Raw genomic sequence first — 13943 nt, 5'->3', positions numbered from 1 at the left:
GTTGAGATGGAAAGGAAGCCCAGATTATTCAAAGGGCAGACACCATCTTGAGTGATTCAGGGCCTGACACCCCTTTAACATTTATAGAGTGAGTCCCCTCCAACTTGAAGTATAAAGCTTTAACCAACTTGCCCCCTCCCCCAAGAGTAGTGGCTTTACTCACAGTCATGGTCCCCTGGAGTGCTACTGTTGGTAGAATTGGACAGTACCTTGATTTTCTGAACAAGAAGTTAAATGTACTGATAAGTTGTTGCTAGGAGCGCAACTGAGGATTTTTTTTTATTCATACAAAGACACTTGGCCTCTGGTGCCATGCTGGCCGCTCGTTACTATCAGCCAAACCTGGACAAGCAGGTTTTGCTTCAGAAGCCAAAAATATAAGACATTTACTACTTCATCTTTTCAGATTTACTGACGATAATAATTTTTAAAAATTTGAACAGTGGTTAAAAGACCTCATGTGAGTCTTTGGAAAGAATGTGTGGATCTGGCCTCGTGGGGGCTTATCTTGCATTTTCCTCCCTCATCTGGCACATCAGCTACTTAACATCATTGGGGAGCCCCCCACTCAGCTTTGGCTTATTGGTACCCAGGCTTGATTAAAGAAAACTACTTTTGATAATGTGGAAGTACCTTCCATATAACAATAACTTTATGAATATATGAATTTGCTACTTCTACTAACTCTGAACAAGCAAATTGTTTTCACAAGGTCATTGTGGTTGCTCCTGGTTAAGCATTTGAACTTGTCAGACAGTATTTTGCAACTAGAGAGTTGCCTCTTATCTACAAAGAATCAAAATTGGGCATATTCTGTTACTATATTTCATGTCAGCACCATGCTTTCTGAAGAAGGGCACTTAGGTTACAGTATTACAATGTACGCTTCAGTACTCCCCAAGAGACAGCTTCTTTCACCTGTACTCAGTTCTTAACATCAATTTTTTTGATAATATAAACAATATTTCATTTCAGTTTGTTACAAATTTATTGAAAAGCAGAATGGGACATAAACATTTCAAAATAAAATTCTGTTAATAGTCATCTTCAAGAGAACATTTTATGTTGGTTTCCAAAGTTATAATGCTTTTAAAAGACTATTTTAGGGGCAGTGAGGTGGCACAGTAGAGTTCAAAATCCAGGCCTCAGAGATTTATTAGCTATGTGATCCTGAGCATGTCACCAACTCTGATTGCTTTGCCCTTCCCTCTTCACTTCCAAATTGTATATGTGTGTATATAGCTACATGTCCTGGCATATTCATTAAAATGAGGCTCATTTAAAACAATTTTTGCAAACAAAAGATTCAGTCCTTTGGGTCAATATATGCTGATAATATTTCGGATCTCTAAGAAAGGACTAGAAACACATTTTGTATACTTTTCTCAGACTAGAATAGATTTTATAACTATAGAATTATTTTACTAAGGCCACAGCAGTGAGTGGTGCTGGAAGGGGAGAAGGAAAAAGTATAACTATTAAGCTGAGGCTGTTTCAAGTAGATCCAGGGCTTCTATGCTTTCCTTGGCTATTGTGGAAGTGTTTTTAAATGTCTCCATTTGAGTGGAAAGAGTTTGAATACATGGGAATTAATCTTCATGAATGAAGACTCAAGGGCCAGAGGGCTTAAGATAATACCTTCCTGACCAAGCTCAGAAATGCCCGCAAGAAGCCTGGCAATCTTAATGATTGCCTTTTGGTGAACAGGATATGCTTGTTCTCCTAGAGTCTTTCCATCTCTATTCACCCCACCCTCACTGGACTAGTTTGTGGTTCTTATTTCAGAATCATTTTGTTGCATTAAAGGGAAAGGTTATGAAAAAACTCAGCAAAGGCTCTGATTCCTCCTTTTTCAAAAGGTGCTGAAGCCTTTGGGCTGCTTGAAAAGCAAATTGGTATATGCAAGGGAACATCTTCTTGTACCGTTTAAATTCTGTAACAAGGATGTCCTGGTTTGTTAAGATACCCCGTCATCTCTGACTCTTTGTGACTTATTCATACTGTCCATGGGGTTTTCTCAGCAAAGATACTAGAGGGCTTTGATATTTCCTTTTCCAGGGCATTGAGACAAAAAGGTTAAGTGACTTACCCAGCATCATACAACTAATCAGTGTCTGAGGAAATTTCAACTCAGGTCTTGCTATGAACTCTGTCTACTATGCAGCTCATTCCCAATTCTTCTCCAATGTGGTAGGTGAAAATACACATAAATAGCAGAGAAGAGGGTGAAATTACAAAACACTAAATTTGGAAATAGGATGAATCTGTAAATGAAAGGAAGAATTCCCAAGTTAACTCTTAAAAATGTTTTAAGGAGGGATAACTAGATGGTACAGAGGTTAGAGCACACTGACTTGAGAGTTCAAATCCAGTTTCAGACTCTTAATGCTTACTGCCATGTGTCCCTGGGCAAATAATCCCAATGCTTGGGGGGGGGGGGGGGGAGTTGTGAGATTTGGTCAAATTTAACAAACACTTCTCAAAGGCCCTACTTTGTTTACTGCACAACTAACATTCCCTAGTGAAGCCCAAACCAGATTACAATATAATTGGTAAATATTTAACAAGTAAAAATAGAGCACAGATAATGTTAAAGATGTGGTTTTCTTAGCATTTCTTATATACAGCTTATTTGAGTTAGACACTTCTGTATAGGAAAGGTTTAAATTAAGACATGCCCTGTGAAACTTAAGATCTCATAAGTTTTGACACATAGCTCAGTAAGGAAGTATCAAAACAGAATAGTGCATAGTGGAAAGGTGCAAAGCCCTATGGAAGTTGGTGAAGAATGTTCCAGAATGAAACAAAGGGTCAGCATTCCAAAAAAGATTAAGAATCCCTGGATTTGAGGGGGAAGCAAATGGCAAACTACTCCAATAGTAAGTCGAGAAAATATCAAGAGGTGTCATCAGGAAAACTGATAAGGGGACAAAAGTTATTGGAGCATGGTAACATTTAGCAACAATGGAATACTTTGAAAGAGGGGCAGGAGAGGGATATAATGTTCATAATGCTCAATGGCATCAATGTAGCTAACTAATATCTACATTCAGAAGAGCCTTCCCCTCTTCCACACCATATGATAATAAAGTAGTCTTTAGCTCACGGACTGCCCACCTGTCAGACAAGCAAACTTTTTTATACCTTAATAATAATACAAATTGCCTGGCTTTGAATCTGGAGCCCTCACTTCCTAGAGATGCTTGAGGGAGATACTGGTCTACAAATAGTTCATGGGCAAATGGGAACATCCTTCTGATGCTTCATATCAATGTTTTTGAATACACAAATAATTTGTACCTTCTCAGGCAAAGAACAGCAGATCTGAAATCAAATGAAAAATCAGTTTTGAATCTCCCTAATTGTTTCCCACCCCCAATCCTAGCCAATCTAGAATACTAGGATGAACTAAAGGACTTCACAACTAGAATTTTGCCTTGAGAGAATGAAATTTGGCCTTATAAAACTAATTTCATAAATTGTGTACATGTTAGCTCATCCCATACACCATTACCACTAGCTCATCTATTACTATACATCTTTGAGAAGAACTCTCCCATCCCTGAGGATAGTGAAATGGGAACAGATGAGAAATTGCACCTTCTTTCTTGACAAGCTGGAAACAATATTAAGGGGGATTATTCTTAAAGGGTGGAAGTACTTTATCCATCCTTAGAGGAAGCTGAAAAACACTTCAGTCCCTCAATCTGCCCCCAAGCAGGGAAAAGGCTAACTGGTTAACCAGAAGGAATAGAAATTGCAGACAGATGTGCTCTGGGGAACACCTGAATCAGGCCCGTGATTTTGTATCCCAATGTAAATTCTGAGAGGAACTAACTTGAAAAGTGTGAAGATAGACAAAGTAAAGACACCGATAGACTTTTCAGTAAAATGCCGATAATTACTCCCAGGTAACTATCCTTTAGAATAAGGATTTAAAAATACAAAAACCTTCGACACACTAAAAACAAAACAAAAACCATTATTCAAGCGATTCCACGAGCTCCCCAGAGCACATGTTGGGGTGCAAACTCAAAAGTTAATTCTAAGGTACGCATGTTGGCAGGAGGGACTCCTGAAGAATGGGAGTGGGAGGGAAGTGAAACATGAGCTCCTTCCTTGGACTGACCTTTAGGCTACAATCAGGGACTGGGCGAGAAAAAAGGCTCAGGTCCGGAGGAGACACCTAGGGCTGGAGAAACACCATCTCCTGCTCCCTATTACAAATTGCCCAATGAGCAGCTCCGGCGGGGACATTTCGTAAGCGGCTGCCCAGTAAGGGAGTGAGGGGCGGATTTCTTTGGGGGCATGATCCAGTGAGAAGAGCGGAGAGTGGGGCCCGGCTCAAGGAGCAGCCCAATGGGGGCCGAGATGGAGGCCGGCCCAGAGCTCGGCGGGGACATATAAGCCGCCGCGGGAGAGAAGCGCCCTCGGATTTGCTGTGTTGGCAGAGACCCGTAACCTGTCTGCAGTCAACAGTACCCTAACCCATCTTCTCTCGTCGGAGCAACCATGGTGAGGGCGGGCTCTGAGGAAGGGTCCGGGCTGTGGGGAAGGGGCAAAGGAGCGCGTTCCTCTCCACGTCCCGGGGACTCGGTTACAGGGAAGCCCCGAGCGCTCCCAGGTGGGGTCCGGGCCAGATGAGCTGCGCACAAGGAATCCAGCCTGACACCTCGGAAGGGGGGAAAGGGGAACTAGCTACTTATTTGCTAAGTTGCCTTTCTTGGTCATTGACCCATTCAGTTCCCCCCTTTCTATAGAAGTTTCTTGGGGATCTGGCTGGACTTTCTGACCCTTTCCTGCTCCCTCTCTTTTCTCCTGGCTTCTCTCCCAAAGGACAAAGTCTCCACCGCCCTTGAAGTCTGGACTCTCCGAGGCGGAGGGAGGGAGGAAGCTGAGAGGCGTCTCGTGCTCCTGGTTTCGGACTGGTTCTGGGGCCCCTTGGCCCGAGTCCAGTCCGGAGCCCGGAGCCTTCCCTCGCGTGGGAGGAGGGGGCGGGGCGCAATGTGCAGTTCCCAGTTTCTTCCCTGCGCTAGCGGCCGGATCTGGGGAATTCCCTCCCAGCCTCCCAGCGCTACGGGAGAAGTGTCTGTGCGGGTCCCTTTAAATATTTCTAGGGAGATTTTTTTGGGGGGTGGGACAGACCTTCCTGGCCCTAAACCTACCCGATTTCCCCAGGCTTGCCAGCAGGAGTCAGCGCCCTTCAGACGCTCCCCTTTTTGTCTCTGAAAAGTGCTGGTGTCCTTGGTTGGGGGAAAGAAAAGGAAAAGAATATGGGATTCAGTTCATGAGAACTCTGTCACCTGGAAATAGCAGGAACGGTCCCTGTCTTCCTAAACTTTCTGGAGAACGACTAGATGTTCTCCAGTTTGTTTCCTCCGGTCCCGCTCTTCGTGGGGAAGACTACAGCCCACTAGGACACTGTCCAGTCTAAGCATTTCCAAGAGGTACAGGGTACTGGCCAATCCATAACTCCGGTGCAGCCAATCCGGGTCCTTCTCCTCTGCCTGGAATCCCAGTCATCTTGTTTCTCCTAATTAGGGAAGGGGAACTGCCTGCCTGTTGGGGGAGAAGAGGAGGAGGGGTAGAACAGAGGGCCTGAAAGGGAGCTGGTTCAGTGATTGAACTCCTTCTGGGAGCTTGAAGCTGCAAGTCAGTTCCCTAGACTAGACTCTCAGGTAATGCTGTACAGCCAGAGCAGCCATAATAGTTCCCTTCTGCAGCAGCTGATATTGCAGGAATGAGGATTGGACCAACACAAGGAGGATCTTCCCTAGTAGGAATCGAAGAAGGGCCCCTACTATTTTGTTTTGTTTTTCCTCCCTAAACTCTTCCCCCATCCTGAAAAAAAACGAGAACAAACCCATCCTCATTGATGCATTTCTTTTCCTCCTGCAGCGTGAGTGTATCTCCATCCATGTCGGCCAGGCCGGAGTGCAGATGGGCAATGCCTGCTGGGAATTATACTGCTTGGAGCATGGGATCCAACCCAATGGTACCATGTCCAGTGACAGGACTCTGGGGGGTGGTGATGACTCCTTCAACACCTTCTTCAGCGAGACTGGAGCTGGCAAGCATGTCCCCAGAGCAGTCTTTGTAGACTTGGAGCCTGCTGTGATAGGTAAGGGGTGGAGAAGGAGCAGCGGGGGCGGGGCAGAGAACAGAGAAAGAAAGGCTTCCCTTCCCCCAGCCTGCACTCCTTGCCCCAGGCCCTGAAGTCCTCGGGGAGCCTGGCCTGGGAAGTGAGCCTGCGGTGGAATTCCAGCCATCTGCTTGCCAAAACCCACAGCGCCCTCTGCCGCCCTCGTCCCGAGGGGAGCGAGCCCACGCACAGAGGCCTGCCGGGGAAGGAATCGGGCTCGGCCTTGCCTCCAGAGCAGCTTGTCTCTGGCACTGGGGAGAGCAATCTCAGTCCATGCTCAGTGCAGTTAATCATCTACATGTGGGTGGAAAGGGACAGCCAGGGATCCTTTCATCCAGCCCAGAGAGGCTTAGGGCAGGGGAAACTGTAGCTGTTCCTACTCCCACAGAGCAGCCTCTTCCTCCTCCCAAAGGAAAAGCATTTCCAGACTAACTAATCCAAGGGGAATGGGAGTCTCACAAAATGGCGGCCACTCAGCCAAATAATGTAGCCAATAGCTCCCAGCAGGAGATGAGTGAATTCAGGCTCTCTGCAGGCACCCGACCCTTTCCTCTTAGCTACCTCAGCTGGGCCTCCTTGGCTTTCTGCCCATGAACCTCCCCCTCTTCAAAAGGGGTAGCAAGTGACCAGGGGACTTGTACGCCTGCTTATTATTAGTATTATTATTATCAGCATCAATAATGAGCACTTCTAGATGCAGAGCAGAGCGAGGATTCATCAGATGACGAGTTTCTTCCCCTTCTGGCCTCTGCCTTTGGCCTTTAACAACAATCATAGCTAGAACTTCCATCAAGGGCAGCTGGGTAGCCAGCAGATAGAGATCCTGCCTCGGAATCAGGAGAAGCAAGTTAAAATCTGGCCTTAGTCACTTATTGTGGAACCATGGACTAGCCACTTAACCCTGTTTGCCTCAGTTGCCTCATCTGTCAAATGGGCTGCAGAAGGGTATGGCAAGCCAAGAAAACCCCCCCTAGGGCCCGCAAAGAGTCAGATAAGCAATAACAAAAGCATAAGTGGTTAAGTGCTTTACAAATGGTATCTTTTTTATTTTCATGATGATCCTGGACAGGAGGTACTGTGATTTAAATTAAGGTAGACCAGGATTGAGGAAGTGCCCTACTTCAGATTTGGAATTAAGTTTTTAAATTTCTATCCACTGAGCCAGGTAATTGTGTATCTCTAGGTTTTTCTTGAATCCTATCCCAGTTTTTCTTCCTTCTAAACCAAAGCAGGTGAAGATCTATGTCCGCCACGAGTTCTGATAAACTTGTAGAATTTCATAAACTTAATAAATCTAATTTGTGAAATATACTAAATAAATTTAATAAAATTGTATCATTTTAGGTTAGTGCACTATAATAGAAAGAGCCAGACTTGAAGAGACCAGGGTTCAAATGCTGACTGCTGTTGGACATGATACTGTTCTTCTCTGACCTCCCCCATTTTTCTCCCCATTTGTAAAATGGAATAATATTCCTACTATCTACTACTCTACAAGGTTATTCTAAAAAGTACTTTTGAAGCTGCAAAGATCACCTAATCTCTCTTCCCTGAGCCCCAGAACTAAAAGTTAAACAACCAAAGCTGTTTGAGTGAAAGCCTCCAGGTTAAATATCTCCTACCCAGACTTTCAAATCCACAGATCTGAACGCCTGGAATGAAAGGTGACGAATAAGCTAGATTCTTCTCCATTCTAATCTGTTTTCTTATGGAATTCATTAGACACTAGTGATGTTTTGATTATTTTGCAAAATATAGTCCAGTTCAGGGAAGACCAAAATTCAAATTCAACTTCACATGCTAACTCTGTGTCCCTGGGCAGGTCATTTAACCACTGTGCTCTACTGTAAATGGAGAATCATAATAGCACCTACCTCAGGTTTGTTTTGAGTGTCAAATGAGATAATTGTAAAGTACTTAATACATTGTCTCATATATAGTAGGTGCTTTTAAAAATACTTGAATTGCACATGTTTAACCTATATCAGATTGATTGGCAGAGGAGAAAAATTTGGAACCAAGTTTTGTAAAGATGTGTGTTGAAAACTATCTTTGCACATATTTGGAAAAAAATACTATTAAAAAATTTTTAAAAATACTTTTTTTCCTTGCATTAACTTACCCATTCTTCCCTTGCCCTTCCATTTTTCCTCACAGATGAGGTCCGGACTAGCATCTACAAACAGCTATTCCATCCTGAACAGCTGATCTCTGGCAAGGAAGATGCTGCCAATAACTATGCTAGGGGCCATTATACTGTTGGAAAGGAAATAATTGATCTTGTATTGGAGCGTATCCGAAAACTGGTAAGCTGGGCAAACATGGCATCTCCCCTTACCTCCCTCCTATCCTGACTTTTCTGGTTGGCTACTATTGACTACAGGGGTCTCTGGGACCTTAGGGGTAGGATTTTTGTGTAGGAACAGTAAGAGTAAAGGAAAACGAGACCCTTCCCGACCCACCCTTGCCAAAGCTGACACCTCCAACCATTTTTCTGGTGTCTTCCCCCATCAAGGGAACAGTTGTTTGGTCAACAAGGATGAGAAGTATTCCAAAGGAAGATGTTTATGGGTAGTGATTAAACTAGGAAAAAGGTACCTAAAGGACACTAGCTAACTGGAGAACTTTCCCTAAATCAGGCTTCCTAACCTTCTTGTTTGTCATGGACCCCTTCTCGGAATAATTTTAGATACATAAAATCCCCAAGCTAAAGATCCTTCCCAGAAGGGAAATTATTTATTTTCCATGACATCTAGAACTGATCCCCTTCTCAGATCTATTGGCTTTTCCTGCCTTCTCTCTCAGATTATCAGAGCTGCCATGTCTATTTGAGTTATATATCAGATACAATCCATCCTAAATCCCAGCAGTAAGTAGACTCAGTGGCTGAACACCTCTGTGATCATTGCCTGTCTTTATCCACATCCACTTGACATCTGTTTTCTAGTCAATTAATTGTGAATTCAGGGCAATACTTACCAGCCTAGAAAGCTACTAGTTAATCTTGTTCTTCTTTATATCCCATTCCCTACCTGGGGGATTAAGAGTTGGAAATCTATCCACCCTGTAGCTAGAAAAATAATCCTGAGTCTGAGATCTTTTTTTTTTTTTTTTTTTTTTTTTTTTGAGAAACAGTTCTAAGAAGGCTTTAAGCCAATTTTTTTAAAAATTAATTTTATGATTATAATTTTTTTTGACTACATATGCATGTAATTTTTTACAACATTATCCCTTGCACTCACTTCTGTTCCGAATTTTCCCCTCCTTCCCTCCACCCTCTCCCGTAGATGGCATTAGTCCCATACGTGTTTAATGTATTATAGTATATCCTAGATACAATATATGTGTGTGCAGAACCGAATTTCTTGTTGCACAGTAAGAATTGGATTCAGAAGGTAAAAGTAACCTGGGAAGAAAGACAATAGTTAAGCCAATCTTCTTAACAGAAAACGCTACAGGGCCTGTATTAGGAAGATTCTACTAACTGTGAAGAATGATATTCCCCCTAATACCTGCCTTACCCCCAAACTACCATGACTTAGTGATGGTCACCTCTCTCAAGAGCTTTTCAATTTCTTTCTAGAGGCTGGAGAAGGCAACAATCATGCTTATCTCCATTGTGTTCATACAGCTCCCTAAGACCATTTAACTGCTTTGTAGATCATTTCTTCCCTAAAAATTACTGGGTGGGAGCAAAGGGAATTCTTTTCCCATGTCAAGAAATGGGAGCGAGAATATCTCCATGTGTATTTGTATTCCCCATCTCATCCTTGTGCCCTGCTTGTTTTCCTCTCTCCCCACCCAGTCAGACCAATGCACTGGACTGCAGGGATTCCTGATCTTCCACAGCTTCGGGGGTGGTACAGGTTCAGGCTTCACCTCTCTGCTAATGGAGAGACTCTCTGTGGACTATGGCAAGAAGTCCAAGCTGGAGTTTGCCATCTACCCAGCCCCACAGGTGTCCACAGCTGTCGTGGAGCCTTATAACTCCATTTTAACTACTCACACTACGCTGGAGCACTCGGACTGTGCCTTCATGGTGGACAACGAAGCCATCTACGACATCTGCCGCCGGAACCTGGACATTGAGCGCCCCACCTACACCAACCTAAACCGGCTCATCGGCCAGATCGTGTCCTCCATCACCGCCTCCCTGCGCTTTGATGGTGCCCTCAATGTGGACCTCACCGAGTTCCAGACCAACCTGGTGCCCTACCCTCGCATCCACTTTCCGCTCGTCACCTACTCGCCCATAGTCTCTGCTGAAAAGGCCTATCATGAGCAGCTGTCTGTAGCCGAGATTTCCAATGCCTGCTTTGACCCCTCCAACCAGATGGTCAAGTGTGACCCGCGTCACGGCAAGTACATGGCCTGTTGCATGCTGTACCGAGGGGATGTCGTGCCCAAGGATGTCAACGCCGCCATTGCCACCATCAAGACTAAGAGGACCATCCAGTTTGTAGACTGGTGTCCCACCGGCTTCAAGGCAAGTAGGAGGGGGAGGGAGCAGTCGGGGTGATCTCTAGTATTTGGGATGCAATAACTAAATCTGCACTAGTTTCAAACACCCAACGTATAATCCTGAGCCAGTCCCAGTAGTTGTATTCTCTACACTTGTATCTTCAGGGGGAGCAGGGAGCTCTGTTTCTTGGGTGGTTTGAGAAGTTACTGGATACTCAAGAGAATAAAAGCACTTCATTTGATCTGAGGCAATCAAAACTAAGAAGGTGGTAGAGCTACCACCCAGACCTTCCCTGATAAATAGATCAGAAGTGGAGAAAGTTATTGTTGAGAATAGGAGACTTTTTTTTTTTTTTTTTTTTGTATCCCAGAGCTTAGCACTGTACTTAGTACATAGGAGGTGTTTAATAAGTACCTATGCCCTTTAACTCCTGTGCCTTTTCTCTCACCTTGCTATGGAGATCAAGGATAAGGACAACCCCAAGCTGAGGTGCTATTTTATATTTTTTTGGTTCTCATAGATTTTAGAACTCCGGTCTTGGGATTCTTCATTTGTGTCAACAAGAACAACAAAAGAGAAATTAAATCATGTACTCTAACTCCTCATTTTACAGAAAATTTTCAACTTAATGGGCTTCTCTGGGCCTGCGGCATTACAGCTGGTTGGTGTCAGGACAGATTAGAACGTGAACTAGAATCTGTATTACTATGCAGAGCTCATCCCCAACACCATCATCTTGCTTCTCAGCACATTTAAAATTGGCACTTTTTCAAATGATTTCAAAACTACTTTTTAAGCAGTTAGGAAAGACTACTTGGATCTCTTTTTTTATGACTTGTATTACTTTGATCTCTGAGGCCTTAGAAGTAACATGTGATCTGGTTTTTCAGTGTCATGTCTGGGCAATTTTCTGTCCTATCGAAAAGTTAAGTCAAAGCCATCACAAATGGGAGGTTCTGTTGAAAAAGAACTTCCTGGCCTTCTGAGAACAACAACCTTTTTTAAAAGTAACTGGTGTGTGGAAAGAATAGAAGCAAGCCCCATTCGGTTATTAAAAACAATGGGTTCATCCTGGAAACCAGGTGCTCTGAGTAATATTGCCAGAGGATGAAAGGAAGTTGGGATTGACGGTATACTTGTCCAAGAAAATGTGTTCCTCTAGGAACATAGACCCACATCAAAATGTGTCCAGGTTGGGGCAAGACAATTCGAGAACTGAGGAGCCTTAACTCTTCTTGTCTCTTTTCAGGTTGGTATCAATTACCAGCCCCCGACAGTGGTACCTGGTGGAGACCTAGCTAAAGTGCAGCGGGCAGTGTGCATGCTCAGTAACACTACGGCCATTGCCGAAGCATGGGCCCGTCTGGATCACAAGTTTGACCTCATGTATGCCAAGCGGGCATTTGTGCACTGGTATGTGGGCGAAGGCATGGAGGAAGGCGAGTTCTCTGAGGCTCGTGAAGATCTGGCTGCCCTGGAGAAGGATTATGAGGAAGTGGGCACAGACTCTATAGAGGGTGAAGATGAAAGCGAGGAGTTCTAGAAGGCTTCCGGAATCCAAACTCCTCTCAGTCTTTCATATCTTTCTCTTTTCCTACCTCCCCAAAATAAAATCTTTTCTTACTAGCAATAAATGTGGACTTTCGTGCATGCGTGTGTACGTACGTGTGTGCACGGATGCACTATTGAAGCTTAGACTGCTGCTTTCCTCTGGTCTTTTATTGTCCTTTCTCTCCCTTTTAGCTAGACTGAAAGTAGAGATAGACATTGAAAGCTTTGAAGATGAACAGGTGAAGTCCCATACTTCCTCTCAGACAAATTCCATTGTCTCCATCTTTTTACTGAAACTTGGATCTTTATCTCTGTGGAAGCTGTTGGGAGTCATTTCCCCCTTTCAGAACAACTTTTCCTGTTTTTAGACTTGTCTTGCTATGAACAGAAATCCTCCTAGGCTCTACTTGTAGGCCAAGGACTAGCAATCAGATTCTGTCCAAGCTTATCTGGGATACTTATAGTTAAAAGCTTGTCATACCAGTAGCTACCTTTATCTGTAGTCAGTCATGCTGCAAAACCCCACCCAGGGAATGCTTATCCAAAATTCTCATCCTACTGATAGCCCAGCTGGGTTTTTGATGAGCAGGTGTATGTCTATATCAATTTGTCAAATTGGTACACTTTGTCCCTCACCACAGTATTTACCGCTTTTAATTCTATCTTTTTCTTCCTGGCAATCTCCCTCTATGAAGTATGTCATAGGCCTTTTAACTTGCCATGTAGAAATGTCTTTCCAAATCTTGCCTTTGGGTTTCTTTTTGGTCTTTGCCCTCTTTTCTCCCCGACTCCAGTTCCCTGCCCTTTCCTCATTCCCTTTCCCATACACACCCGTTCTTATCTACGGAACATCCACCCATGCTCTTGGCAATGCTATTTTAGCCACCTTAACCTAACCAGCCACCCAAAGTCCTTCCCACAATGGCTGGGTTCTCTTCCCTCAAGGTAATTCCTTACCAACCAGACTATGGTCAAGTTTATATAGGGACAGATCTAGGGAGAGGTGATTTAGAGAAATGTCTTTGCTCCTGACAGGTAGTAAGCCTTTAATAAATGCTTGTTGATTAACAGAAGAGAGGTGAGATCTGTTCTACATTTGCCTGTAGGATCTTGGCAGCCGGCTCCCAGGGACCTATGACCCACAGACAACAGCCGCTCTGACAGGTGGTGTGCACACAGTCAAACCTGTGTAACCGGCTACCCCTCCTTTTCGCTGCTTTCAGAAATGTTTCCTGCATAAATGGATGCAGCAGGTTACCATGGAAAGATTTAGTCCAGACTCAAAAGTCCTGGGTTTAAATCTTCACATTCTCCCTACCTGAAAACTTCCTTTGTTCTTGGTTCCCTCCCCTACAGAAAGGAAGTTTCTGATTTGAGGATCTGAAGTCTTTCAGCTGGATTTCTATGACCCTGTTGCTGCAAGCTGCCCAAGTCCTTAGGACTTGGCTAGATTTCTTCCTTTCCCTCTCCCTTTGGGGAAGTGGAAACAATCCCTCATTTCCTTATGGCTTTCTTGGATCTGCTGACACCCATATTCCTAAAGATCCTAAGGTAAAGACACCAGTCTATAAGGTTAGAACCTAGTGAGGTGGGGGTAGAGCCACAAAGCTGGGACAGCTAGTACATTCACTGTCGCCAGGAGGGAAGGGCTCTATCAGCCTCTGAGCTGCTCATCTTCTCCACTGTATAAAACTGAACTCTTTTTATTCCCCTCCTCTTACAGAGGGAAACTAATGACAAGACAGAGGAAAGTGTGGGAATCGGTGTCAGAGTACTTCCAGCAGGTCT

At 44.1% G+C, this 13943-nt stretch overlaps 1 protein-coding gene across 3 annotated transcripts; it reads left to right on the top strand.

Annotated features, from left to right (window-relative positions):
• Positions 1 to 4392: 4392 nt before the first annotated feature.
• Positions 4393 to 12299, top strand: LOC141565583 (tubulin alpha chain, testis-specific-like). Of its 3 annotated transcripts, none has more exons than XM_074308832.1 (5): positions 4393 to 4515; positions 5899 to 6121; positions 8300 to 8448; positions 9948 to 10628; positions 11854 to 12299. In XM_074308832.1, the coding sequence occupies exons 1-5, from the start codon at positions 4513 to 4515 to the stop codon at positions 12145 to 12147; spliced, it is 1350 nt and encodes a 449-aa protein (XP_074164933.1). In that variant the 5' UTR covers positions 4393 to 4512; the 3' UTR covers positions 12148 to 12299. The 3 variants fall into 3 exon arrangements, with proteins under 3 accessions (XP_074164933.1, XP_074164934.1, XP_074164935.1); XM_074308833.1 differs by lacking the exon at positions 4393 to 4515 and adding an exon at positions 5007 to 5447; XM_074308834.1 differs by lacking the exon at positions 4393 to 4515 and adding an exon at positions 5637 to 5678.
• The last annotated feature ends 1644 nt before the right edge of the window (positions 12300 to 13943 follow it).

The sequence above is a fragment of the Sminthopsis crassicaudata genome, chromosome 4, assembly GCF_048593235.1.
Source record: "Sminthopsis crassicaudata isolate SCR6 chromosome 4, ASM4859323v1, whole genome shotgun sequence".
Lineage (NCBI taxonomy): Eukaryota > Metazoa > Chordata > Mammalia > Dasyuromorphia > Dasyuridae > Sminthopsis > Sminthopsis crassicaudata.
The sequence above is the reverse complement of the archived record's forward strand: the minus strand, read 5'-3'. Positions and strand labels throughout refer to the sequence as shown.